Source organism: Tamandua tetradactyla, chromosome 2 (assembly GCF_023851605.1).
Source record: "Tamandua tetradactyla isolate mTamTet1 chromosome 2, mTamTet1.pri, whole genome shotgun sequence".
NCBI classification, from domain to species: Eukaryota; Metazoa; Chordata; class Mammalia; order Pilosa; family Myrmecophagidae; genus Tamandua; species Tamandua tetradactyla.
In genome coordinates this window covers 96012558-96039968 of record NC_135328.1, presented here as the reverse complement: position 1 = coordinate 96039968, position 27411 = coordinate 96012558, and the positions used below count along the sequence as shown (strand labels likewise).

At 41.1% G+C, this 27411-nt stretch overlaps 1 protein-coding gene across 5 annotated transcripts in view; it reads left to right on the top strand.

Annotated features, from left to right (window-relative positions):
• SMARCA2 (SWI/SNF related BAF chromatin remodeling complex subunit ATPase 2) overlaps positions 1 to 27411 on the top strand; it is a 182550-nt gene that overhangs the window by 135454 nt on the left and 19685 nt on the right. For 4 of the 5 annotated variants that reach the window (XM_077148315.1, XM_077148317.1, XM_077148316.1 and 1 more), the window contains 4 exons: positions 9061 to 9114; positions 21503 to 21608; positions 22080 to 22181; positions 24451 to 24583. In XM_077148315.1, the coding sequence (XP_077004430.1) occupies positions 9061 to 9114; positions 21503 to 21608; positions 22080 to 22181; positions 24451 to 24583 (395 nt within the window). The remainder of the gene's footprint in view (positions 1 to 9060; positions 9115 to 21502; positions 21609 to 22079; positions 22182 to 24450; positions 24584 to 27411) is intronic. The other variant, XM_077148318.1, reaches the window with a different exon arrangement.

The following is a 27411-nucleotide window of genomic DNA, read 5'->3' as shown; positions in this document are numbered from 1 at the left end:
TTACTGGTAGATGTGCCGTCGGCAGGAACTGTTTTCAGGAAGCCAGCTTGGCTATTATGCCTAATTTTATCAGTCCCTGGTGTAAGGAAAATATTACTAAGTTTAGAGCATCACTCATATATACCTCTGGCTTTTTTTTTTTTCCCCCTTGTCTCAAGAGCGTGCAACAGCTGTTTCTTTGGCCAGGTATGCCTTGATATTTGAAAGGCATTTTGTTCATTACTTGCTGAGTGAGTCTAGGGCCATTGTAACACTGTGAAGGGCCAAGAATGTCCTTGGCAGTTGATAAAACCAGACCTGTCATTCCAGGATGATGGCTAGTCGTCTTCTAATGGTGTTAAAAAGGTCACTGACCATTGGACCGCATATTGCCCACAGATAGTTTCATTTGGTTTCATGTTGTTTGGGGGCAAAAAAAGAACAGACGTACAAAACTGGAGAGAGTTTTTGTAAAACCCCCCAAATTTTTTTTTTTTTTTTCCTTTTTGAGAAACCTAAAAATCTGGCAGTACTTTGCCTACCTTTCCTTAAGGTAACAGTGAGTTGGGAGTAGGGAAATGGCTGCCCACTTTATGTGGGGCAGCATGCTCTGGTTTGCTCCAGTCCCCCCTGCTGTGGTTTATCTCCCCAGTGTGGAGTTTCACTTGCCACTCACCATCATGCTTTCTACACTTAGTGCACCTCGCGTGTGTACCTTACCTGCTGGTTCCGTAGGCTTTTGACTTGGTGACTTCTTGGCATGACATGGCTATGGACTGAGACTTTCTGGTAACCATCCAAAGATACAGAGAAGTATGAGGTTGCACCTCTTAAACCTCAGCTAACCGTAGCAGAGTGGTTTAGAGGACAGACCCTCACCTTGAGTGTAAATAACTGCCTGTGGTTGAGTCCTGACTCCAGCATTCACTACCGTGTGACCAATGGGAATTTATTTCACCTCCCTGAGCCTCAAGTTTCCTCACCCACTAAATGGGGATAATTACGGTACCTACCTCTAGCATCACTGTGAGGAGTTAATGGGTTGATATACCTCAAATTCTTAGGACAGTTTATTAATAATCAGCCTTTCAGATGATGTGTAGCTAATCAGGTAGATGAACGGACTGCTGACCACTATAAAGAAATTGTCCTTGCTGACACTGATTTCCATCTTCTTATTTTCAAAAACAGAAAAGGCAGTTTTACTGGGACTTAGAGTACAACTCAAGACGTTCTCAATAATAAGGAAAAGATGTTTAAATACTGTAACAATTTTTACCTCCTTTTTTCTGATTTTATTTATTTATCCCTTTTACTTTTCCTTGAAAAGGACCCTTGTGAGGCCATTTGTTAGTTCCCACATTTAGGTACCTTCTGGGAAGTATGTACTAAATTTCTCTCCACTGCATGTGGCATTGTAACGTTCATGTTAGGAATCCTCTGGAAAAAGAACTTTATTTATATTTTGTATCTTTTTTTTTACTAACTTGGTACTCAAGTAGGAGGCACTCAAATTAGGAGAGCCTTAATTAGATACAATCTCATATTTTTGGTTGCTTTTAAAAAATGCTCCTCAGAAATGTACATCTCACTGTGTTGATTTTTTTGCACAATTAAAGGCAGTTATTAATATAGTGATTCAGCCTACCTGTGAAAGAAAATACCACCTGTACTAAACCCCAGCTATCCCTTCAGTTCAAATGTAGAGCGCTGGCAATTGCATAGATTTGCAGTGTATTAAATAAGAACTGCCATCTATATTTAACAGATATGTATGAAGCATTAATTAGTTCTCAAGCCAGGTTTTTTTTTCCCCAAAAAAATTCTTGTATGATTTGGGGACAGATGTATCTTTGTATTTTTATGAAGGGCTAGTATTGAGTATCTATGCATTGCTATTGTGTCAGTTGCCAGGACTCATGATTTAAAAGGAGAGATACTTCTCAAAATGTGACCCCAAAGAGCCAGTGTTGTGTGATTTATACATGTGCAATCATTTTATAGTAATTGCTATGTGAAGCAGTACTGGTCTGATGTACCTGTTCCCCTTAGTATATTTACCCAAATAAAAAACAAAAACATTGTATTCATAGTATTAGAAGGTCTTGTTTGGATGTATTAAGCATGCTTTGTTTCCTGTTTATTTAGGCTTTTTAAAATCATGGTCTTGGTGTATATAATATTTAGCATGAGGCATTCTGTTTCTTTACATGGGATACTCCAGTTTTGAAAAGGGACTCATCCTTGTTTGCATTTGTACCTTAGAATTTAAAATCACCCCTGGGATGAGCTGTAGAATAAAATAGAAGAATAGGATCTAGTGGGGCTATTTCAAGTCTAGAGACCTGGTTTATAGTTGCTTGGATAGAAGAAAGAGGGTCTTAAGATTGGAAAGCACTTTGGAAATGACAGGTTCAACTTCCTGTACCCAGTTGTGTCCCCATGCACCACCTCTGGCACACTGCCACGGAGCCTCTGTCTGGACACTCCAAGCAGTAGCTCGCTGATTTGTGCTCATGGCATCAAAGGATACCTGTAAATACAATAGTCATTCCCGATATCAAAATCGTCTCAGCCCTGTGATGTCTAGCTCTTTGTTCTAGTTGGACTTTAAAGAGTGAATCTGTTCATTCCAAAAAACATCCTTTAAAATATTTGGAAAGACATATTCAGCTCAGGACATTTCTTTTTTGGAGCGAAACACTTCACTTTGCCTAGTGATACCTAGACTTTTGCCTTTTGGTCCCCTTCTTAGCCACTTCTATTTTCTTAGCAACCCCTTTAAAAGATGGCACCCAGAACTCCAAAGTATTCTGACTACTAATGCAGGGCAGTTAGCTTCTGTTCTAGTTTGCAGGCTGCCAGAATGTGATATACCAGAAACAGAATAGCTTTTAAAAAGGGGAACTTGTTGGGCCACAGTGGCTCAACAGGCAGAGTTCTCGCCTGCCTTGCCAGAGACCTGGTTTGATTCCCAGCGCCTGCCCATGTTTTAAAAAAAAAAAAGTGGGGGGGGGGGCTATTTATTAAGTTGCAAGTTTGCAGTTCTAATGCCATGAAAATGTCCAAATTAAAGCAAGGCAGAGATGTCCAAAACTAAGGCATCCAGAGAAAGATACCTTGGTTCAAGAAGGCTGATGACTTCAGGGTTTCTCTCTCAACTGGAAAGAAAGGCACATGGTGAGCACGATGATGTCTGCTAGCTTTCTCTCCAGGCTCCTGGTTTCATGAAGCTCCCCCAGGGGCATTTTCCTCCTTCATCACCAAAGGTTTCTGGCTGCCTGGGCTCTAGAAGTTCTCATGGTTCTGCTGCTCTTTCCAAAATGCTTCCTTTTCAAAAAAAAAATTCCAGTAAACTAATCAAGACCCACCTGGAATGGGTGGAGTCACATCTCTGTCTAATCAAAGAGTTATACCCATGATTGGGTGTGTCACCTCTCCATGGAGAATCGAATCAAATTTCCAACCTACAGGACTGAGTAGGGATGAAAAGAAATGGCTGTTCCCACCGAATGGATCAGGATTAAAACATGGCTTTCCTAGGGCACATAATCCTTTCAAACTGGCATGGCTTCCTTATTCTGGCCACTAAAATTCAAGTTAATATGACTCAAGATTGTGTCAAGTTTTTCCAGCAACCTTGACCAGAGGTGTCTTACATTGAATATGTGGCTTGTTAAATACCTCCCCACCCAGTGAATGCTGCCCAAGTTAGTCTTCACCTAAGCTTTGATGTCTTCGAACATATCCCAATTGATTGTGTATTCTTGTCTCTTCATTTTAGCCTGTTAATGTAACTGAGTTTTGATTCACCTTTTTAAGTAATATTTACTTGTCTTTCTAAGCGTTTTTTTTTTTTGGGTCGAAGAAACAAGATTTGATGTGACTGGTGAGAATGTTTAAAAGGCAAAGGGCAGATATCTGTAGCTTGCCCCTGAAAATCATATCAGGTGGACAGTAACTTATTAACAAATAGTCTTTAAATTTGCTGAACCATCTGTGAACCTATTTGGCCGTGCTGCCATGTTAGCAACATTTATCTGTTCTTCTAAAAGTTATCAAGAAGGGCTAAGACTAAGATACATCACACTTGTGGTCTTTCTAATCAGTCAACTAGAAACCCTGCTGGAAAGTAAAATGAGGTTAGCTTGGCATGACTTTTTTTCTGAGAGACCCCCTGCGGTTACCTAATGATGTGATTTATCTTTTTTACATAGCCCCATGGCATCTAAAGAATTTCTTCTAGATTTTTACCAAGGGTCAACATCAAGCATTTGCTTGTTTCCACTTCTATTCTCTGTGATTTCTGAAACACTATTAACAGAAACAGTTGACACACTCTTTCAGGATGTAATTAGTTTGCAGTTGGACACTTGAACTCATTTGAAGTGGCTTGATATGCTCTTTTTCTATCAACTTGCCTATCAGGAACTTGTATTTCAAAGCATTGTTCTCTTTCCTGAAGAATCTGGGAACAGAATATGAGTAGGGTATTGCCACCTCCTCCCTCTCTATTGTTCGAAGACTGTAGCAGCATTCCACCAAAACTAGCATTGCTGCCCATAAAGGGGGTTTGGATCAAGCTTGAAGGTGGATGCAGTAAAGCAGTGAGGGCTGCAGGAGATACCTTGGGCAGTCCCATCAGCAGACAGGGCCCTCCCACACAGAGCAGTAAAGGGATGGCAGTGGCATGGCTCCCACCTCCCTGCAAATATGCAGCTCTGTTGTCCAGCTCTATAGCCCTGTATAGAGCCACAGGGTGAAAAATTCCTCGTACTTGTCCCCACTTGCTCACTGTCCACTTAAGGAAGTAGCTTTCCTATCAGATTTTTACTGAGCAGTGGCTGGCCTGGGGAATTCAAGGAAGGAGGTGTCATTTGAGCCAAGTTTTATGAGGATGCAATGACATTATCCTTTGTTTATGGTTGCTTCCGGAAAGGATTTATAACATAACAAAAGTGACCTAAAAACATACAGCCAACATTTCCAATTACAGCCTCTTTCCAAGGACGTAGCATACCACAACTCTAAGGACTAATAGTACTTGCTTAATCCTATACAGAAATCATTCTATACAGAAAATCATCTGTAGCATTTACCTCTTTTGAGTGAGCTTGAGCAACTCTTTTTGAAGGCCCACATATAATCAATCCATTCTACAAAAGGGTTGGACTCTTATTGGAAAGGGCTGCCTTTTCCAGGTTCTTCTCAAAGGGTTTCACCTGAAGCTTATTGATTATTGTCCCAAGATTTCAGTCCAGTGTATTTGTACTGTCTTTCTAAAATTTGTAGTAACCTACTTTTTTAACCAAATCATACCATTGTTGCATCTGTTTTATGTTGCTTTGTTTTATTTTTTTTGTACTTTAATTTTTTTATTCTGAGCTGATCAGATTGCTTGCCTAACTGTAGGTCCATGCCTATGTACTCATCAGGCTCATTTAAAATTGTTTTGCTAGAATGTCCTTTGTTCGGAGTCTTGCATCCCCATTGAATTGTAAGCTCTGTCAGTCTGAGATGATCACAGAACACCATGCTTATCTTTTTTTTTTTTTTTATAAAACAACATAGAAACACAAGCATTCTTAACATTTGAGCATTCCATACTTGGCGTACAATTAATGGCTCGTAATAGCATCACATAGTTGTATATTCATCACCATAATCCTTTTTTAGATTTGCATCACTCCAGAAAAAGAAATAAAAAGAGAAAACTCGCACATACCATACCCCTTACCCCTCCCTCTTGTTGACCACTAGTTTCTCCATCTACCCAATATGTTTTAACCTTTGTTCCCCCTATTTTTTTCCTATATCCCTTATCTCTCCCTTTCATTGATCACTAGTATTTCAAACTACTCAATTTATTTAACATTTGTTCCCCTTACTATTTATTTTTTATCCATATTTTTTTACTCATCTGTTTATACTGTAGATAAAAGCATCAGACACAAGGTTTTCACAGTCACATAGTTATATTGAGAAAGCTATATCATTATACAATCATCTTCAAGAAACATGGCTACTGGAACACAGCTCGATACTTTCAGGCACTTTCCTCTAGCTTCTCTAATATACCTCAAACTAAAAGGGGGATATCTATATAATGCATAAGAAGAACCTCAGGATAACCTCTCGGCTCTGTTTTAAATCTCACGGCCACTGACACTATTTTTTATTTTTTATTTAAAAAAAAATTTTTTTTAACATAATATACAAACACGAACATTCTTACCATCTGATCGCTCCATTCTTGGTATATAATCAGTAACTCACAATATCATCACATAGTTGTATATTCATCACCGTGATCATTTCTTAGAACATCTGCATCAATTCAGAAAAAAAAATAAAAAGGGGGGAAAAAAAGCTCATACATACCATACCCCTTACCCCTCCCCCTCATTGATTGCTAGTATTACCATCTACCCAACTTGTTTCCCCTATTTTTTTTCTATACCCCTTATCACTCCCTTTCATTGATCACTAGCATTTCAATCTACTAAATTTATTTTAACATTTTTCCCCCATTTATTTATTTTTAATCCGTATGTTCTACTCATCTGTCCATACCATAGATAGAAGGAGCATCAGACACAAGGTTTTCACAATCACACAGTCACATTGTGAAAGCTATATCATTATGCAATCATCTTCAAGAAACATGGCTACTGGAACACAGTTCTGCATTTTCAGGCAGTTCCCTCCAGCCTCTCCATTGCACCTTAACTAACAAGGTGATATCTGTGTAATGTGCAAGAATAACCTCTGGGATAACCTCTCAATCTATATGAAATCACTCAGCCACTGACACTTAATTTTGTCTCATTTCTCTCTTCCCCTTTTTAGTAGAGAAGGTTTTCTCAATCCCTTGATGCTGAGTCTCAGCTCATTCTAGGATTTCTGTCCCACGTTGCCAGGAAGGTCCACACCCCTGGGAGTCATGTCCCATGCAGACAGGCGGAGGGTGGTGAGTTTGCTTGTAGTGTTGACTGGAGAGAGAAGCCACATCTGAGCAACAAAAGAGGTTCTCTTGGGGGTGACTCTTAGGCCTAATTTTAAGTAGGCTTGACCTATCCTTTATGGGGATAAGTTTCATTTGAGCAAACCCCAAGACTGAGGGCTACGCATGCCTGTCTTTTTATTGAGTACTTAAAATGTATATATTTTTAATGTCTGCTAGCAGTTCCTTTTCCTAGGCTCCTCTTCCCTCACTACCACGCCCTCTGTGAAGACACCGTCTGTTTGGCTTCTACGTGGCCTTGGTTAACATCCTCAACCCAAGGTGCCAAACGTGAAACAGCAAAAGCTTTCCCGAGTCTGTCACTTATTTCTAATTCGCACTCAAATACCTGGTCCCCTCCGCCTGCTCTTCCCGAGGTTCCTTCTTCATCACTTTCTCATTCAGCTTTTCCCGACTCTGGTCTAGACCAGGCAGCTGCCATCCCCCGTGGGACCCCCGCCAGTCCCTTCCTCCTCCTGGTCGCGGCAGACTGTTACTTCACTGTCGGTGGCCTCACCCTGCCCACTCTTGCACGATCGAGCTCCTCGGCACAGGAAAGATGGGCTTTTGCTTTCTGGGCCCAGTGGCCTTTCCAACTTTGTTTTCTGCCACTCCCCTCCCAGCTTTCCCTACTATTTCAGAAATTCCAAGTGATTCTGTACTGCTAGAATATGATGTGTGCTTTCCAGCTCCAGCCCTCGGAGTTCGTGGCCCAGTGGCTTTGAGGTGGTTTCTCAGCGTCCCAGCGTAGGCTGTGCATGCCGAAGGGTGCCATCTTCAACTAGAATAAGATCTAGATGGGATGGACAGTTTTCCCAAGGTTTGTCCAACATGTCAGCAGCTTCCCTGCCACTATACAAAGGGAAAATGATGGAGCAGTTTAAAAAAAAAATCCCTTATCTGGGCCCAGAAAGACCTCAGGTGGCAGTTTATTTCCTCCTCCAAGTAAAGGTCTTTCTGTCAGTGTTCTACCGTTATCCCTTCTACGTCAAGAATTTCCCATCAGGGTTTCGTTATGTTGCAAGTTGCATAAGACATTAAATGGAATTTGGGGGGCATTTTGCAGAAGCAGCAGATGACACACAGAGGCTAGAAATGTGCCAAGTTTAAAACAAAAAAAACGGCGGTAGAAATGGTAGACTCTGGCATCATAAACGAGAAAACTTACTCCTTACGTAATTCCCTAAGGGAAAATGAAGGTGAAGGATCTACCTCAAAATATTTTCAGGACAGCAATGGCTAGTTTGAAAAATTGTTTAAAGGTTTGGCCTATGCAGTGTAAAAGCAGCAGGAGAGGCAACATCTGTTGATCTATGCTTTTACACTGCATAGGCTTAAACCTAGAGGCAGCTAGGGAGTTTCCTGATACCCTGGGGGAAATTTTTGGTGTTTTTTAACCTGGATTTTCCAGACTGTGGGGTTCCATGATTGGAAAGGATAAGTATTTAAAAGAACAGAGTTCTGGGAAGTGGTCAGCTGGCTGTTTAGAGGGCTAAACAGTTCAGACACTGAGCCTAGCTGTTGTTCATAGCAGCTTCTGTGTACCGGGTGCTAGAACATAGCACCTTATCCCAGTTCATTTCCATTCCAACTTTCTGAGGTAAGTATTCTGCCCTTTGGTTAAAACTACTTTCCTAAGATCGCCTCCTGCCCACCTCCAACCCTCCATCCCCACCCCAGCAAGTGGTTGCCGGCCCTCTACCGCCTCTGGAATGATGGACAGAATATGGAATGGGTGCCCTAAAGCAGGTGGGAGTGGGGGGGTTGGGATGCAGAGGGGACCAAGGTAAGAAGCATTTACCTGTGGGGGAGAAGAATAAAGAGTCCCAGGAAAATACCCTAAGCACCATTAGGAAACCCTATCCCACCCTCGCCCCCCATTTCTGGAGAACTGTATGGTTTTTCACATAGAGGTTCCACCCGTAATCTGTGTGATCCCCCAGCCGCGCTGCGAGGTCGGCTGAGCAGGTGGGTGAGGAGACAGAGGCTTGGCAAGGTGAAATGAGTTACCCAGGGTCACCAGGCTGGGACCAGAACCCAAGTCTTCTGACTCCAGTGTTCTTTCTACTCTACCACAGGTGTAACGTGGAGAAGGTGCCCAGTAATTCTCATTTGGAAATAGAAGGAAACAGGTCAGGATCTGTCTTGTATTACTGTGTCTCTAAATACAGGTATCCCTTGGTACGTGAAACAAACCAATGCGTAAAGGGTCGCCTTTGAAAGCAGATGTCTCCAGTCACCCCCTATGTGGGTGGGGAAACAGAGGCCTGGATGTTTAAAAACACCTGTCGGGGACGTTTGAAGTTGCTTGCGGTGTGTTTTAATTTGGGTGTGTGTTCTGTCAGTGCACTTCTTACCAAGGCGCCGGGAGCCGCTGCAGGTCTCGCCCTACCAGCAGCACCTTTTAGGTCGCTCCTCCCTTCCTTTCCAGCTCAGCTTCCATTTCATGTCCCGCAGGCTTCTTAACTTTGCCCTGTCTTGATTTACAAGCGTAACGAAGGGCACCTAGGGTGACCTGAGCTCCTGTAGTACAGGAAGAGGCACGCATTTTCAAGCCGTGTCTGACATTCTGGAGTTAACGACTTCATACCGAGGACGGTTGCTGAGTCCCTCCTGTTTGCACACAGGTTTGGATTTCAGGGTGTGATTTCTGCTGCCACTTTGTCGCGTATGGTCCCAAGCCAATCTGCTGAATCTTTGCATGCTTCTGCTTCAGAAATGCATTTCTCTTAGCCATATTGGGAGGACTTGATGATGTTGATTGAGAGGGAGAGATGGCTGTTCATCACATACCAGGGTTAGGAATAATTACTAGATTAAAAATAAAATTTTCCCTTTCAGGCAGCCTGTACTTTTTTTTTTTTCCCCTGACATTGATATAATCCATATTTATCTTCTGTGTTCCAGTTTTGTCAATTGACCTAATAATGCCTTTTACAGCATTTTGTTCGCACCATCATGGAATCCAATCTAGGGTTGGGGCAGGAAAGGGTGGGAAGCGGGCAGGAGAATTGGCACTTGTGTCCTGTATTTCAGAATGACACTGATAACCAATTGTTATGGTACTCTTCTTTATATAGGATATAAAAACCTCTTTATGGAGGTGAAATTGTTGGGCAGGATTATCAGCTTCTGATATTTCTTATGGTGTCCAGTAAACAACTATTGCTACTGGAAGCCAGACACACAAACTACAGTGTCCACTGAGAAATGCAGAAGTTGTGTTCAGTTTGCAGCATTATGGGAAAGAACCCGGTCTGGGTTTGAATCTGGGGATTGAAATGACAAAGAACATAGGTTACTAGATTGGGTGGACACCCCCACTCCCTCTGTATGGAAAGAAGGCCTCGCAGTGTGAGTGGCATGATGATGTGGAAGGAACGTCGGCTGGAGTTGGGCACTTGGTGAATGGGGATACTCATGAGTTCCTTTTCCCTTTCCCCTCTTCTTCTCTTCATGGGAATGATCGTGTGGCCATAAAAAGTGGATTAATAGCTTTAAAGGGTATTGCAAGCCCCGAATTTCATGCCTGGGCCTTCCAGGGGGGACGATATGTTCATATGTAGTCATGGCCTAGATAAATCCATTTTCACCGAAGATCTGTTTGCACTGGGACTTCCAGAGGCACAGTAAAGGGCTGGGCATCTGCTTCCTTGGGATTCTCTGGAGTCTGTCTTGTCCATTACAGTCCAGTAACACTTCGTTTTCCTATACGTTTCAGCTTATAACTGGTCTCAGAGGTTGTATTATGGCAAATTAATGCTTCTTTCAGAGCAGTTTTTAAGTTCTTTCTCTATGTGTTTTCAAGAGCACTGAGCAATTTCTGTGTGTGAGACTCTGCAACTTTTGAGAATTTAAAAAAAAAAAGGTGGCGCGCCATGAAGCACAGTTGGAGAAACAGCCATAACAAGTGACTGCAAGTACAGAGGGTCCCACTGTATGAGCAAGGTGGATGTGCTGTGTGGGAGGGACAAGTGGGGCAGAAGTGGCTTTGGTGGGCTGAGTAGAATAGACCAAGTGGACTGTGGAAAGGGGCAACGGGGTGGTAGAGAAGAAGATGCCCTCCATTGCACGAAGGATAGGCAGCTGTTAGAGGTGTAGGAATGCGGGACCCCATTAGCGACCACGTATATTTCAGTATGAGTAGATCATTGGTTCAAGGGAAGAACAGGGAATGAGGCCTGGAAAGGGGCAGCACAGATCCCAGGAAGCCTTGAACTCAGAGTTGAGGAACCTGGTTGTTATCATCTAAGACTAGGATCTCAGTGCAACCCCTTGTCCTTCATATTGATGACTCCAAGCACCCTTTTGAGAAGGAGACAGATCAAGGGGGCATCTGAGAATGCTGCATTCAGTTCTTGGTGTCTGTCTTGGGAGAGGGGACACCTGTGAACATAAGATTTCTGTAGTAGGAAATAGACAGCCAAGAGCAAGCAGGTCCTAGGTTTCCAGTCAGAAGTGTGTTTTGGGATTGTCACTGCAATCGTATTGTGAAAGACAGATTGAAGGAGGAATGAGTTAGGAGGAGAATGGGAGGTGAAAGATACGACCTTAAAATAAGGCAGTGGTGGTGGGTATGAAGACAAAGAAATACTCGGAGTTCATGATTGACAAGACTTAAAGGCCACCTGGACGTGAGCAGGGGAGGAGTTAGAGAAGTCAAGGACATCTGCCCTGAGTCATGAGTGGTGGTACCATTTACAGAATTGGGGAGGGGGTATGGGAGAGGTGGCCTGTAGTGGGGAGCACCGCACTCAGTACACATGTGGGGTGTGTGTGTGTGTGAGAGAGAAAGAAAGTGTGTGTCATCCCACGTACTCCATCACAGGAGATCTAAATTCTATTCATGGCTATTAACAGCCCTTGACGTTGTGATTATGTTGTTAGTATTGACCACCCCTTCAGGACAAACCAACAAGCTCTTTTAGACAAAATTTATTTTTAGCATCGCTGGCACCAGATCCTCCTTATTCCTTTAGAGAGGGGAAGGGAGGCTGAGACTATGGCTAGGAAGCCCAAGCTCCTTTGCATTTAACAGCTCTCATTAGATTACAGACAAATTGCCAAGAAACAGTAGTGTGACCAACTGGATCCACTTTTAGATAATTTTAGTTCTAGGTCGAGAGCCTTTCCTTACTTTTTTTTATCTGTTACTTTTAACCGAGTGTCAGGGTTGACACCTTATCTTGTGTAGTAACGGTGTGGTGAGGTCAGAGCTGCATGTGTTCAGTCTGGGAAGATGCTTCCCAAAGAGGGGTCTTCAAACTCCCGTCCTATAGCCCCTCCTTGGAGATTCCCAGTTCAGTTAGAGACTCTGATGCTTCTTACTGTGAAGTGACCACTTTAAATATGTGTGCCCCAGTGTTTCCCAAATTCATTTGACGGACGAATCCCCTTTTTAGCGAACACCATTGATCATCGGCTAAGCTAGTATTCCATGGAGCACACTTCGGGAAATGCTGAATCAGAGCTCCGAAGTTGCATTTTGGTCCAGAAAGAATCTGCTCGGGTAAATGTGGATCCCAGTGCTATATTTTGCCATCGTTAAAAGTATTGATACTTTTAAATGTTTCCTGGAAGAGGCTGCTTTGACTTCTTGTGACTTGACACTTACTTCTGGTGCTCAGCTAATTATACCCACATACTGCAGGTGAGCAGCCCACAAATAAACTTTCCTCGTCTGCCTTCTGGGGCGTAGAAGGCCTCCGTGGGGCCTCCAGCCTTTATCTGGCCTGGAAGCCCCTCTCCCCAGGGTGTCTGCACCTCAGGCTGGAGGCCAATGCCAGCAGAAATGCGCCCCCCACCCCACCCACCCCCCTCAGGGAGGGGGAGAAGTCCTAACTGGAAATCACAAGACTCATTATCTCACAGAACTGTTAAACTGTCTTTAAAACCATTCAAAATGTTTTGATGACAATGGATTGCTTTGAAAAATAGCACTTATCTGGACATATATGTTCTCATATATTCATGGGGGAGAAATCTGTCTGATTTCTTTAGAATCATACCTCCTGTGCCTTCCTTAAGAATTTACTTTAAGTGGCCACTAGGAAAAGGCAGTACTCTGCCTGCTTCAACCCACCGTTTGGCCAAGCAACTCTTAGGACCTGTGGCTTAGATGGAAAGGTATTTGCTTTTGTTTACCTGCAAAAGCTTTGTCCTTTTGAGTTTGAGCACAATGCAGCCAAATGTTTTGGAGTGTTTTTACCACTTAGAAGTGGTAACACAGCGAAGGATCGAAGGACAGAATATTTAGTGGAAGGAAGGAAATTGCAGGCTGTTAAATCTAGGAACGTAGGCATTCTCTGAATCCTGTCGCTACAGGTGATGAAATACTCGGAGGCAGCAGGCCTTTTAGCTGTCACATTTACACAGATGGACAGTTAGAATTCTACACCTATGCCTGATATTCTGAAACGTTGCATGAGAAAAAGATTGTAGGAAACTAGATGCCCTGAGTCAAATATTTTTTAAAAGTCAAGTGATAGATGGTAAATCTTCTCAAAAATGTCTTCTCAGAATGCTTGTGTGTATGTGTGGGGGGGGATAGTACTGTATCTCATGTCCTGATGAGACCTTTGTTTTGTTCTAATAAATACAAGGAGAGCATTCTAAAGAAATAAAGAAGTAATTTCTACATCAGATTCTGATGGCTGCAGTATATTAAATATGTCTTCATTTGTTTATTTGGCTTTATATGGTATATGGTATAGTTACAGGGTATCAATTGGTAAGACATGCTGTTTGGTATGATATGTCATTTATATGGCGATATATATAAGTTAGTCATATGACCCTTAGAAAGTGTTTCTCTGGGAAAAATCAAGTTAGATTTTTGATTTACAGCATATTTTCAAGGAAAGTAACTCAAACATATTTGAGTTATGATTCCTAATTGCATTAGACTGAAAGTCTTCGTTTTGTTGAATCATATTTATTAATGTTTTATTTTTGTTTTGGCATATCTTGTACCTTTCCTAAAACCTAGTTGAAGCTGTACTGCCTTTACAATTCGATATCCTGCATTTTTCATTGAATATCATAACATGCATTGTCTCATTCTTTTGAAACACATAGTTTTAAGCTCTCTAGCATTCTATTCCGTGTCCTTTGCCCAGTTGTGAAAATATTTTGGCTGCTTTGAATTATTAATGATTTTAAATAATGCCGTGATAAACATCTTTTATATGTAACTTTTTCCATATTTCAGTCTGGAGTGGATTACCAAAAATAAACTCCTAGGTCAGAGTGAGATTATATTTAAGACTCTGATAAAGCCTTGGTACTTTTCTTATTGAATTGCATTGTCCCTTTACAGTCTCACGTGGGTGCATTTAACTTGACCTGATGTCTTCCTTGGTAACTCAGGGACATTATATGTCTACAGTTCTTAACCACCCTTAGAGTGATGTTTAACAGCTCCCAGTTGTACAACCCAAGTGAGCTACTCCCCACATTTTCTGTTTTGCCATTGTTTCTTTTTTTTTTTTCCATGGGCAGGTTCTGGGAACCGAAGTCGGGTCTCCAACAAGGCAGGCAAGAGCTCAACCACTGAGCCAGTTACCCACCCTTTGCTGTTGCTTCTGATGGGCTTTAAGAGGCTAGGACATCAGATTTCCAAGCTTGTTAGGAAATATCGTCCATCACTACTCCATAAGACTTATATGAGATATCTCAGTAGAGAATACTGAGTGCAGGTACTTGTGACGCCTGTCTCGTGCCTGGCTCAGGTTCCTGGGGGTTCTCTGGATAAGTGGAGGGCCACTGGACTCTGAGTGCATTTTTAAGTGGTACGTATTTGACTTCACAGTACTTGACCCTGAAAAGCATGCTTGCACCTGCTACTCTCCAATGCTGATTCAGTTTTTAAATTTTCTTCACAAATGATTTCCTGTGTTTGATCCTTTTAGGACAACAATAACTCTTCCATAAAACCCTTCCAACTTCAGCTGGGCATTCTGAATCTCAATATATCATTTTCCTATGGAAAATGAGAACCACATTGTTACATTCATTAATTAATACAATATAAACAACCTATTTTAACTAAAGCCCTCTTTTAAAAGTATGCATTAAAAATTCTGGTCAACAGCTCATATTAGAATTTCTAGCATGGATGTAAAAAGAAATTATAAAACAGGAAAATCCTTCATCCAATTTCATATCTTCTTGTCGTTTCAGCTTATTGTGAAAAAAATTATTGAAAGACCTAATAGCCAGTGTTTTTTTTTAACTTTTTTTTATTGTATAGTATAACATTTATACAAAGCAAAGAAATAAAAAAACAATAGTTTTCAAAGCAGTCTTCAAAAAGTGGTTACAGGAGAGATCCCAGAGTTTGTCATGGGCTACCATATGATCCTCTCATATTTTTCCTTCTAGCTGTTCCAGAATATAGGAGGCTAGAGGGCTTAAATACTTTATCATCACAATTGACTTTTTTTCCTTCTATTTTTGTGAACAATAACATATTTACAAAAAAGCTATACATTTCCAAGCACAGCACCACAATTAGTTGTAAAACATATTTCAGACTTTGACATGGGTTACAGTTTCACAATTTTAGGTTTTTACGTCTAGCTGCTTAAAATACTATAGACTAAAAGAGATATCAGTTTAATGATTCAGCATTCATATTCGTTTGTTAAGTCCTGTCTTCTGTGTGTAATTGCACCATAACCTTTGATCTCTCCACACATCTCATTGGGGTTGTCTGGGCTATGGCAATTCTAAATTTTTGCTGTTGGAAGGGTCTGTCACTAATATGGGGTAGGGAGATGGAACTATCCGATGTTCTAGAGAGGCTGGGCTAGGTTTCAGGACTTAGGGTTTCTGGAAAGTTACTCTAGTGCCTAGAACCCTTGTAGAATCTTATAAATTGCCCTAGATGGTCCTTAGGATTGACTGTAATGGTCCTGGTTGGGGTTTGGCAGCTTATGATAAGTAGTAAGGTCTACCTGAAGCTTCTGTAAGAGCAGCCTCCAGAGAAGCCTCTCAACTCTATTTGAGCTCTTTCTGCCACTAGTACTTTATTAGTTACACTTCTTTTCCCCCTTTTAGGCAAGATGGAATTGTTGATTCTATGGTGCTGGGTCTGGATTCATCCCCAAGAGTCATCTCCCACGTCACCAGGGAGACTTTCACCCCTGGATGTCATGTCGCATGTAGTGGGGAGGGCAGTGATTTCACTTGCAGAGTTGGGCTTAGAGAGACTGAGGCCACCTCTGAGCAACAACAGAGGTCCTCCAGAAGAACCTCTTAGGTACACCTATAGGTAGGCTAAGCTTTTCCACCACCTACATAAGCTTCACAGGAGTAAGACTCAAGATCGAGGGCATGGCCTATTGATTTGGGTGTTCCTAAAGTTTGACACAGTGTCAGGGGATTCCCTGACGGCAAGGTTTAATAGTTCCATAGTCTTTCTCCCCTCCCTCAGGGGACTTTGCCAAAACTTTTTGATTATCTGGTTAATATACTTTAGGATGTTTCCAGGCATTACAGTAATCTATACAGGATTATAGATGGACCTCTTTCTCATTCTGTGCTCTCTCTGTTTCAGTTGTTCAAATGAGCTATACGGATAGGTTGAATTAGTTTATGCACTACAGAAAATTTCAGTTCCAGACCAAATAAACCTTTCTTCCATTGGTCTTAGAGTATGTGTGGTTCTGAAATAATAGACACTGTCTTCCTTACCCCTGTGTTCTGAATTACTTTAACCCCAATCTGTTCGGTTTTGTTCTTATCTCTAAATATCAGATTATATATATAAAACATCCTCTCAAAATCCGGAAATAATAATCACCACTCCAGACTTAATGTGTCTGCTCTAAAAGCTTACAATCTAGGCCCGTTTTCTTATAAGCATTTCCTGACGGTGACCATACCGTTCTTGTTCTTTTGTTTCTGGCTCATTTTGTCTCAACAAATGTCCCACATGTTCATTCACATCGTTGCATGCCTCAAGACTTTGTTCCTTTTTGTAGCAGCACATCCTTCATTCATAAGTATACATCATCGTTCTGCCAATCTACTTCTCTATCAGTGCATCCTTCAGCCACCTGCATTCATCAGGCATCATGTAGAGGCCCAAAGTCCGCAGTCCATCAACATTCTCAATTTTAGATAAATTCATTGTTCCTAAGAGACAGAAAACCAATAAACACACCCTCACCAAATAGGAGATCTAAACCACCTCTTGGCTCTTGGCCCTGACCCCATTATTCACCTCTGCTGTTGCTGTGGTAGTGCTGATAGTTTCCTTTTGAACATAGCTCATAGCATGCAATAGCAGTTTTCCCCCTGTACCCTGAACTTAAACACACTTTATACAAGAATCATATCTTTGAAGTAATTCTTACAAGAACTCATTCATGTTTCTAGTGTGAGTCAGTGGGACATGTAAGTCTATACGACCCCTTTCAATCGTGTTCATCTTCAATATGATAATATTACTTCTAGACCCACTAGAGAATCACCTTTGCTCCTATCTATTTCCTTACATTGGAGTTCAACCTCATTAGGTAATAGTTCACCCATCTTTAGCTTCTGTGTATCTCTAAGTCCCCTGTATTCTATAAGTCTCTGATTATACCTTTATGCTGGTCATAAAAGTATGAATCGTACAGTTTCTGTCTTTTTGTGTCTGGCTAATTTCACTCAGCATTATGTCCTCTAGGCTAATCCATCTTGTCATGTGCTTCGGGATGTCATTTTGTCTTACTGCAGCGTAATATTCCGTTGTATGTATATACCACATTTTGTTGATCCACTCATCTGTTGACGAGCTTTTGGTATGTTTCCATCTTTTGGCGATAACGGCCAGTGTTTTAAAAACTTTTTTTGGGCTGGGGGTGGGTGGGGGGTGGTGGTGCATGGTCTGGGAATCGAACCCGGGTCTCCTGTATGGAAGGCAAGCATTCTACCACTGAACCACCCATGTTCCCCCAGTGGCCAGCATTTTAAACGAGTGGGTTTCTTAGATAGCATTTCCGACTTTCAGAACTCTATATCTAAAATGTAATCACAGGTAAAACTGGTATTTGTGATGTTTATAATGTATGCAGTCACTGCTATACTATACTCCTAGTAATAGTATAGATATGAAAGTAATGCCATTTGGTTTGTGGAGATAATGGAGAAAAGAATGGTTTCCCAGATAAAGCAGAATAAATCAAATCTGAATATTGTATGTTTGTGTGTGGACAGGCATACATGTGCAAGCTGTGCACGCAGGGTTTGTCAAATACCGCTTACACAGGGGTGCCTAGGACTTTTCTGTCTCCCATCCTGTGACGTTATGACCATATGTTCCTGAACCAGACATGTCTGTGAAGGGGAACCGTGCCTCCCCACCAGCACCTGTAAACTCTCAGGTTTAGTGTTTTCTTTGAAATTTTGATTTTTAGACCCCATCCCCTGCCTAGCCCATGTCTTATCGAGGTCATACCTCTTAATATGAGAGAGGTAATGAGAAATAAACTTGAAATTCCCATCACTCAGTAGAACCCAATTTTTGGAGGAGGAAGAATCACTTTTGTTATGGGACATAGCACATTTCTTTGTGGGCCTTAAAATGCATAAAGTGACATAAATGGACAGTACGTTGGGGTAGGAATAAACATTTCAGCAGAAACGGAATACTGTCTGCAGACCATTGTACAATTAATCCATTGTTCTGTATTTTAAAAAAAATTCCAGCACTGGGGGAGAAAAAAACCCCACACTTGAAAAGGTGTATTGCAAAAGTCTTGGCTCAGCACAAGTTTGAGGGTAAAAAAAATGCTAAGAATTCAGAACTTATATCAGGCTCCACCAATACCAGTTCTTAAACTTGCAATTTAAGAAAAAAGAAATTACTGCAACAATCCATTAGCATGTAGTCCTAGTAATGCAGTGCATCCTCTGTGCACCCAAGACTACCTGACATTTCCTGCCTGAGGAAACTGCCAACAGAGCTGCTACCTCTAGAGGTAAATGGGGGGTGGGTGAGGGGTGGAGCTGAGTCAGCTGCCTAGAAAATATCCCCACCCTTCAGGGAGGAGAGGGAAAAAAGGATTGAATTCTGCGCCATGAGGTGCCAAGAATAAGTATAATTAACATTTAGAAGAATTTTTTTTTTTTTAAGTAAGTGGAGGATGGGTATGTGTGATCCTGGAAAGATAATAAAGTATTTGAAAGGGGAAAGGATAGAGAAGCTTCCAGAAGCGGAATAAGAGAACGGTCATGCCCAGGGTGTCAAAGAGGGACAGGTTGGCAGAGTACTCAGGTATGCAGGAGAGAAGCTCGCCCAACTGGAGGGCAAGTAAAATGGTGGTGGAACCATCTGTACAACCAAAAAGACTTCCTTAGATAGCTCCTGGGTCTTTTTAGTCCATGTTTTCTGTCTTAGGAGGAGAAAAAAATAAAGGGGGATAGGAATGTTAAATCCAGCAAGCCTTTCTTTTTTGAACAGAATAACATTCTTAATTTCTCACTTTAGTGTGGTGCTGAGTCTCAGAATATTCAGCCCTCTTCATGGGCACAGATAGTACTGGACTTGCCTCCTTATAGGGTCTAGAATGTCCAGGACCCAACTGAGATCTCAGACCAAGACTCCTTTGCCATTTTGTCCCTTGTTAGAAAGAGCTTTTCCCCCATTGGCCCAACCTGTCCAACTAATTTTACCTGTAGCACAGCTCAAACTAAGAATTTGTCTGCTGCAGGTGTACCAAGCTAAGATGTGCTTGTATTATGGCCATAGAAAAGTGACACCATCTGTTGGCGATGCAGAAAATGACACTGAGGGTCAGGAGGTGAATCTGTACTTACAGGGGGGTCTGACTTTGGGGGGTGATACTTGGTTATAAACAATGCTAGTTGTAAAGCAGATACCAGTAGAATATTTATAAATCCCTCTCACGGTCTGTAAGATGTCCATTTTCAAACAGGTACAATGTTTGCGTATAAAAATCTCATATTGGTAGAAAAAGATCAGACCAGCAACGTGACCCTGTCTTGAAGATGGTAGTAAATGAAATAATTTTGTCATGTAGTAGGGGTATAATTTATGCAGCTACAAATGCATTTCTCAACCAGGAGGGGTGATTGTGAGGGTGAGAGAACACCTTGGCTCTTTCTACAATGATCTAAAAATCCACTTCCCTGTTAGAACGTAGTCTTCTCAAACCTCTTGTGTTTGCCCCTGATTTTAGTATTCATGAGGCCCGTATATACGTTAGAAATAAAATAAAACAAAACTGACCTAATAAAGCAGAAAGACTCACCCATCCCTTTGACAGAAGATTTTTCGGTTAATTTATGCAAGCCCCTTTGCACTTCAGCATTTCCCCACTGGTTGCTAGGCAACCGTTTGAGTTACTGCGCATGGCTTTTTTATGATAACTGTCATTATGATTATTTTTTAATTATACAACTGGGACTATGGATTAAAGCAGCATGTTGTCACGCTTTGCCATTACCTTTCAGCATTCTTGTACACCACTTACAATCACCTTCTGAAATTTACATGGCAGTGACTTATAATTATTCTTTGATATTTAAGGCTTCACAAAGGAAGTAGAGATGGCATAATAGCGGGAGTGAGATTTTTGTGAAGAAAGACTGTACCATACCTCACTAGCTCTTATTGATCTGTGGTAGGTTTAGGCCAAGTCTGAAATTAGGATCTTGAAATGGAAAAATGTGTAATTTTGTTCCTTTAACCATATCTGCTGCCACCATTGAGTGACGTTAAAAGCTTCTATTGCATTATAGTCTGTTTTTCAAAAGTAGATAACGCTGAGCATTTGTTGCTACTAAATATCTGCTCTAAATACCCCACCCCCACTCCATGAATTTGGAGGAGGATATAAACTAATCCCAGAAATGTGAGGCATCTACACTAGCTAAATAACATTTGTTCTTTTTTGCCCAAACTGCTCCAAAGAATAGTGACGCTATTAGGTGAGATGAGGTGTGTTCCTCTGGCATATAATAATAAAGGTATGTCTGATTCAGTGAGGACTGTTCTCTAAAAGGGATTTAACTCAAAAGAGAGAGACACTGTCACTAGGTATTTATAAAAGCTTTTCACTTGCTTTCAGAGTGTACTCTAACATAATATTTTGATGATTTTCTAAATACAAAGTGAATGTAAGAACAAAGGAGTATGGGAATAAAGTCTCTGGATTATTGTTTGATCGATTCAATTGTGAAATTCATTTAAAAATGTAATTTTTGATTGTTTAGGGTATTTTAAATATTTCCGTCAAGATGGAGACTTTTGCCCTGAAAGAGCCATAGGCTTCACATATCATGTGTAATCCATCAGAAGTGAGGACCTAATAGCGTTTTAATGTGACGTTCAGGTTAGCACAAGGGGCACTCATTTCCAGTGTGGTTGTGGGATTTTCCTTTATTTAAAGAGCCCCATGTCTTTGTGCCAGGGATGTAATTTGCTTAATTGACATTTTCTGAAAAGAAAGCTCTTTCCTCAGTAGTGCTTAATCTGTTTTTGCTTTTGTTTCCCACATCCCACAGTTCAGGGCGTCAGCTCAGTGAAGTCTTCATTCAGTTACCTTCAAGGAAAGAATTACCAGAATACTATGAATTAATTAGGAAGCCAGTGGATTTCAAAAAAATAAAGGTAGATATTTTGCTTTAAAACTTTTTTTTTTTTGACTGAATAAAAGACGGGCAAAGTCATTGAAATGTTATAGCTGGGATTTGGTGGTGGCATCAGGCCTGACCACCACCCATCCAGAGCTCACCTCTAGAAAGACTGGGCATGTCCTTTGCTGTTCCAGGTATGGTATTTGGTCAGTAGGTTGGGAGCTTATCTTGTATTATATTACATTTTATATAAGAAGTTTCAGACTCTTCCCCCGACCCCATTCCATTTCTGCTTCCCATCAGCTGCTCCTTCCTCTTCCCCTTACCAGAAGGAAGATGGGTGGGAGGGCATTCTGTATGAATGGTGCCCTCTGGAGTGGCGCAGCCCCACAGCCCTGGCAAGGCTGTGTTTTGGGAGAGGGAAAAAGCCTTGTTAACCAAGTAATGATTGTTGCATTTTTTTTCTTCCTCTGCATTCCTCTATTTTATGCAAATTTTCTTTTAGGAAAGAATTCGTAATCATAAGTACCGGAGCCTGGGCGACCTGGAGAAAGACGTCATGCTTCTCTGTCACAACGCCCAGACGTTCAACTTGGAGGGATCCCAGGTCTGTTTTCTGTTGCCTTAAAAGTATTTTTAGCCTTAAATGTGCCTATATTCTTATAAATAAATGTTTCATTTCTACCCTTCAAATCATTGCTACTGTTACTACTCTGGCAGATAAAAAACAAAAGCCCATATCCCACTCTCCCTGTGTAAGTCAGTCGAGCCATTGGCATTTTCACATCACTGCCAGCTCCTTTGTGCCATAGCTGCACCAGCTCCTACCCAAGCTTCCCTCAGAGGCTTGGTTTCTAATTAGAGGAGAAATGCAATTGAAACATTTAGGTAATGCCGAAAGGTTGGCAGTACAGGTTTTACTGTTATAGAGATTATACATTTGATTATTTTTATATTCATTTATCTGATTGTAACCTCGCAACAGGAGTTGAAACTTCCCCAGTTTAAAACAGAATGTACACAAAAAGCCACTGCTTTCTTCTAATTGCTTTAAAAAGAAATCTTCCTTATCAGACCAATTGCAATTCCCTTTACCCCCGACCCCCTTCTCTATAGTTGGTGAGTCTAAGGGTATAAGTTAGTGATGCTGAATTTTTTTTTTAATAACTAGGGGAAGGGCACACTGATCTTTTGGAGGAACTCACATTTTCCTATCGAATTTCTTGCCTAAAAGTCTGGTAGCCAGGAAGAAAAAGAATAAGACGGGTCAGTGTGTGTGCTGGCATGTGCAACGTCAAGCCACCAGTAAATACATTGCGCCTCTTTCATATCTTACTCTTGACCTTTGTGTCAGTTCTGGTTACCAAAGTGGTGGACGTGGGTCTCCTCAGAATATACCTTGAACAGACTATGCCTTGCCAGGCTGATAGTGTTATTCTGATGAAAACAGTAGGCCTCAAAAGCAATCCTTCTGTTTTCAAGACACTCTGCAAAGAAAGTTAAGATGAAAGCTAACCTGTCGGTCCTAAGGATTTGAGTCAACAAAAAAGCCTTTTGTGAATAATTTAGGTGTTTTTATTCTGTATATCAGTATGGTATGTGTAACTATTCTGATTCTTTTCCAAGCCTATTCTCTCCCTAGCTGACAACTTCCCTTCCAGTCCATCCCAGATACAAGTTTCTTTTGCTAGCCATCCATCTTATCCTGTCCATTTACTGCCCACTAACCCTTTCAGGTTCTGTGTCCTATTTGATCTCTGCAGACTGCTTTCTAAAGTTTATACCCTAATCTAATTCTTTAGCTTCATCTCCTGCCACTCCTCAACCTAAACACATAATGCTCCAATCAGGCTGGTCCTAAGCACCCCTGCCTCCCCAGATGTATTTTTTTTTTTAAACTTCTTTCTTCTTTGAAATAATTGCAGACCCACAGGCAGTTGTAAGAAATAGAGAGATCCCAGGTTCTCTGCATACCTTCACCAAATGATTACATCTTGTATAACCAGAGAACAATATCACTGCCAGGAAATTGACCTTGGTACCATCCCAGATGCGTCTTTGTATTCTTGCCTTCCCAGTTTTCTCAGGAATCTCCTCTCCTTCGTCACCACCTGATGGACAACTCGTCACTTCCAATATCCTCCTCACCTCTGACGTCACTAGAAAACTCGGTCCCAGTTGCCCCATCCCACGTGGTTCTCTCCCTGACATTTTGTTGTCCTGTTGTACTCGCTGTTTACCTCATTCATTTGAGGCTTACCATAAATTGTCCGGTCAGTTTTTTGAGGGTTTAGCTTATCTGCACAATAAAGAATATAGTCATAGACAGCAAAGACCAATTTCAAACTTTATCTTATTCTCGGCACCTATGCAGGCCAGACTCAGATATGCGGCACTGAATACATAACGTTGACTGGGTGTGTATTAGGGGAAAATCAAGTGCTGAATGGATGAGAATTGGCTGGTACTGATAAATTCAGTAATAGAAAAGAGCCTCCACTTGGTTACAATTGCATTTTAAAGACGGTTGCTTTACTCTACAGTATTATCAGAGTATTACTAGGATATTTCATAGAAAAATTCAAAGGTTTTCTGTAATGCTGTTTCTGTTACCAGGGAGGAGAAGGATATCTTACAGAGGTCCACCACCTTCCCCCCAGCACATACATAACCTTTGAAATTATTTCACCTGCATACCGATCTCTCTGTCCTGTAAGACACTGCATGTCTATATTCGGTGTTTTGCTATTCGGTTTTCATGTAGACAATAACCACACCAACCTCGACGTCTCTACTAAAATTCATGTACGTGCTATGATGGCGGATCTTTGGGCCTCAGCTTGCAGTGTTGAACAGATACCATTTTGACCCTTTAGATCTATGAAGACTCCATCGTCTTACAGTCAGTGTTTAAGAGCGCCCGGCAGAAAATCGCCAAAGAGGAAGAGAGTGAGGATGAAAGCAACGAGGAAGAGGAGGAGGAAGACGAAGAGGAGTCGGAATCCGAGGGTAAGCCCAGGCATCTCTCCCACTTCCTTGCCCCTTCCCGCCTGCATGGATGTGTCCAGAGATGTTAGAGGAGATGTTTTGAGAACGCACAGTAAGGTCAGGAAGATGTGGGGTCAGCTCCCTATTCCACCATGCAGGGGCAGAGGACTTAACCCCGCTCCTGCTGGGTCTCCCCATCTGCCAAACTGGGGAGGTAAAGAATGCACCCCAGGCACAGGGCTGGGCTCAGAGAAAATCCTCCGAGAATGTTTTGTTGAAGGAGAGTGTTCTATTCATTCTCTTTTCTTCCCACATGGCTATGTAATGATGACTCCTGTCTGTTTGGCACAGTTGGCTCTCAAACCTGCAGGGCTGGTTAGAGCAGAGATTGCTGGGTGCCAGCCCCACAGCCTTTGAGATGGTTTGTGAGAGGCTGCACTCTTAATAAATTCCCAGGAAATACTGATGCTGCTGGGTAGAAGACCACACTTTGAGAACTGCTGCATTAGAAAATGTCACAATGGACCAGAACTGTGGTCTACTTTATCCATCATGGAAATTTTCTGGTGAGAGGATACTGTTCCTGTCTTTAACATTTTGATAGTTTGGTCATCATGGATTTGGGTGCATTATAGTTTTTTCAGGATTGCATTAAAATTGTATTTTCCTTGATTGCTGGGTTTTGGGGCTCCCTTTAAATTTTGTATCCAAGGCAGAGGCTTTTCTGGTCTTACCCTAGTCCTCTCCCTCCTTAGTATCACTAATATTTCACAGGTAAAAGCCTGAGATTTCTTTTTGCCTAATTATATTTACACCCTGTACTTCCTCTCATGGTGATAAATCCTACTATTTTATGGTCTGAGGTATAAAAACATATAGGCATGCTTTAAAGAAAACGTATTAGCTTTGTTTCCAATTATATACCTAGCACAGAAAGAATTGGAAAATATAGGAAAAAGACAAAATTGTATAATTCTATTACCTAGTATATATTTAACATTTTGAGAATTTACCTTCCAGGTTTTTGACCATACATAAATATTTCCTGAATGGAAGTATAGCACAATATTTTGAAGGTGATTTTTCTGCTTACTATAGATATTTCCTCATAGCAATAGGTGTTCCTCTACTGAATGGTATATTTAATATCAATCTGGTAAACAAGTTAAAAAAAAATTCTGAACAGTTCCATGCTGAACATTCTTACACTTGCATCAGATGTTTTTAAAATGCTTGTGATGATGTATGTACATTGCCAACAGAATGCATACATATCACCACCAGCTGAGTAGGGGAGTGCTCGTGTGGGTTTATAAAACAATCACACGTAAAATACAGGATTCCCATATTAACACCTTGCATAACTGTGGTGTATTTGTTACGGTTGACAAAAGCATATTTTTATAATTGTACTACTAACTTTAGTCCATGGTTTGACTTATGGCTCACTGTGCATTATAGTTCTATGGATTTTATTTTAAAATTTTTATTCTACCCTATGTATAAACCTAACATTTCCCTCTTTTAACCACATTCAGATATTTTTCATTACTGTTAATTACATTCGCAATGTGGTGCTCCCATCACCATCATCCATTACCGAAACATTTTCATTGTTCCAAATAAGAACCCTGGACATTTTAAAACTTCCCATTCCCTATTCCTACTCTCTCCCCTGGTAGCCAATATTCTAGGTACTGACTCTGCAAGTTTATTTGTTCTAGATGTTCAGACTCAGGCAGATCATCCTTTTGTATCTGGCTTATGTCACTCAACATGATGTCTTCGAGGTTCTTCCATGTTATTGCATGCATAAGGGCTGCGTTCCTTTTTACAGCTGAATAATATTCCATTGTGTGGATATACCATGTTTTGTTTTCCATTCATGAGTTGATGGACACTTCGGTTGCTTCCATCATTTGGCTATTGTGAATAATGCCGCTGTGGACATTGAGATGCAAATATCTGTGTCCTTGCTTTCAATTCTAATGGCAGGATCAACAGGTCATATGATCATTCCATACTTGACTTTCTGAGGAACAGCCAAATGGTCTTCCGCAGTGGCTATATCATTTTATAGCCCCATCAGCAATGCAGAAGTGTTTCTATTTCTTCACATCCCCTGCGACACTTGTAGTTTTCAGCTTGTTTCAGCTCCTGTGGGTATGAAATGATATCTCATTGTGATTTTGATTTTTGGCATTTCCCTGATAGCTAGTGATGTTGAGCATCTTTTCACGTGTGTTTTAGACATTTGTGTTTCTATATTGGAAAAATACCTCTTCAAGTCTCTTGCCTCTTTTTACTTGCATTGTTTGTCTTAGTATTCTTGAGTTGTAGGATTTCTTTATATATTCTGGATATTTAACCCTTATCAGATATGTGGGTTCCAAATAGTTCCTCCCATTGAGTAGGCTGCCTTTTCACTTTCTTGACAAAAGTCCTCTGCACAAAAGTATTCAATTTTGAGGAGGTCCCAATTATCTATTTTTTTTTTCCTTATTGCTTCTGCTTTGGGTATCTAAGAAACCATTGCCTCACACAAGATCCTAAAGAAGCTTCCCTATGTTTTCTTCCAGGGGTTTTATAGTCCTGGGTCTTATTTTAGATCTTTGCTCCATTTTGAGTTAACTTTTGCATATTGATTATGATGTGTGGCCTTCATTATTTTGCATTTAGATATACGGTTTTCCCAGTACCATTTGTTGAAGAAACTATTCTGTCTCAGTTGAGTATACTTGACACCCTTGTCAAAAATCAATTGGCCATAAAGGTGTGAGGGTTAATTTTTGCACTCTCAATTCTAGTCCATTTGTCTATATACCTCTCCTTATGCCAATACCATGCTG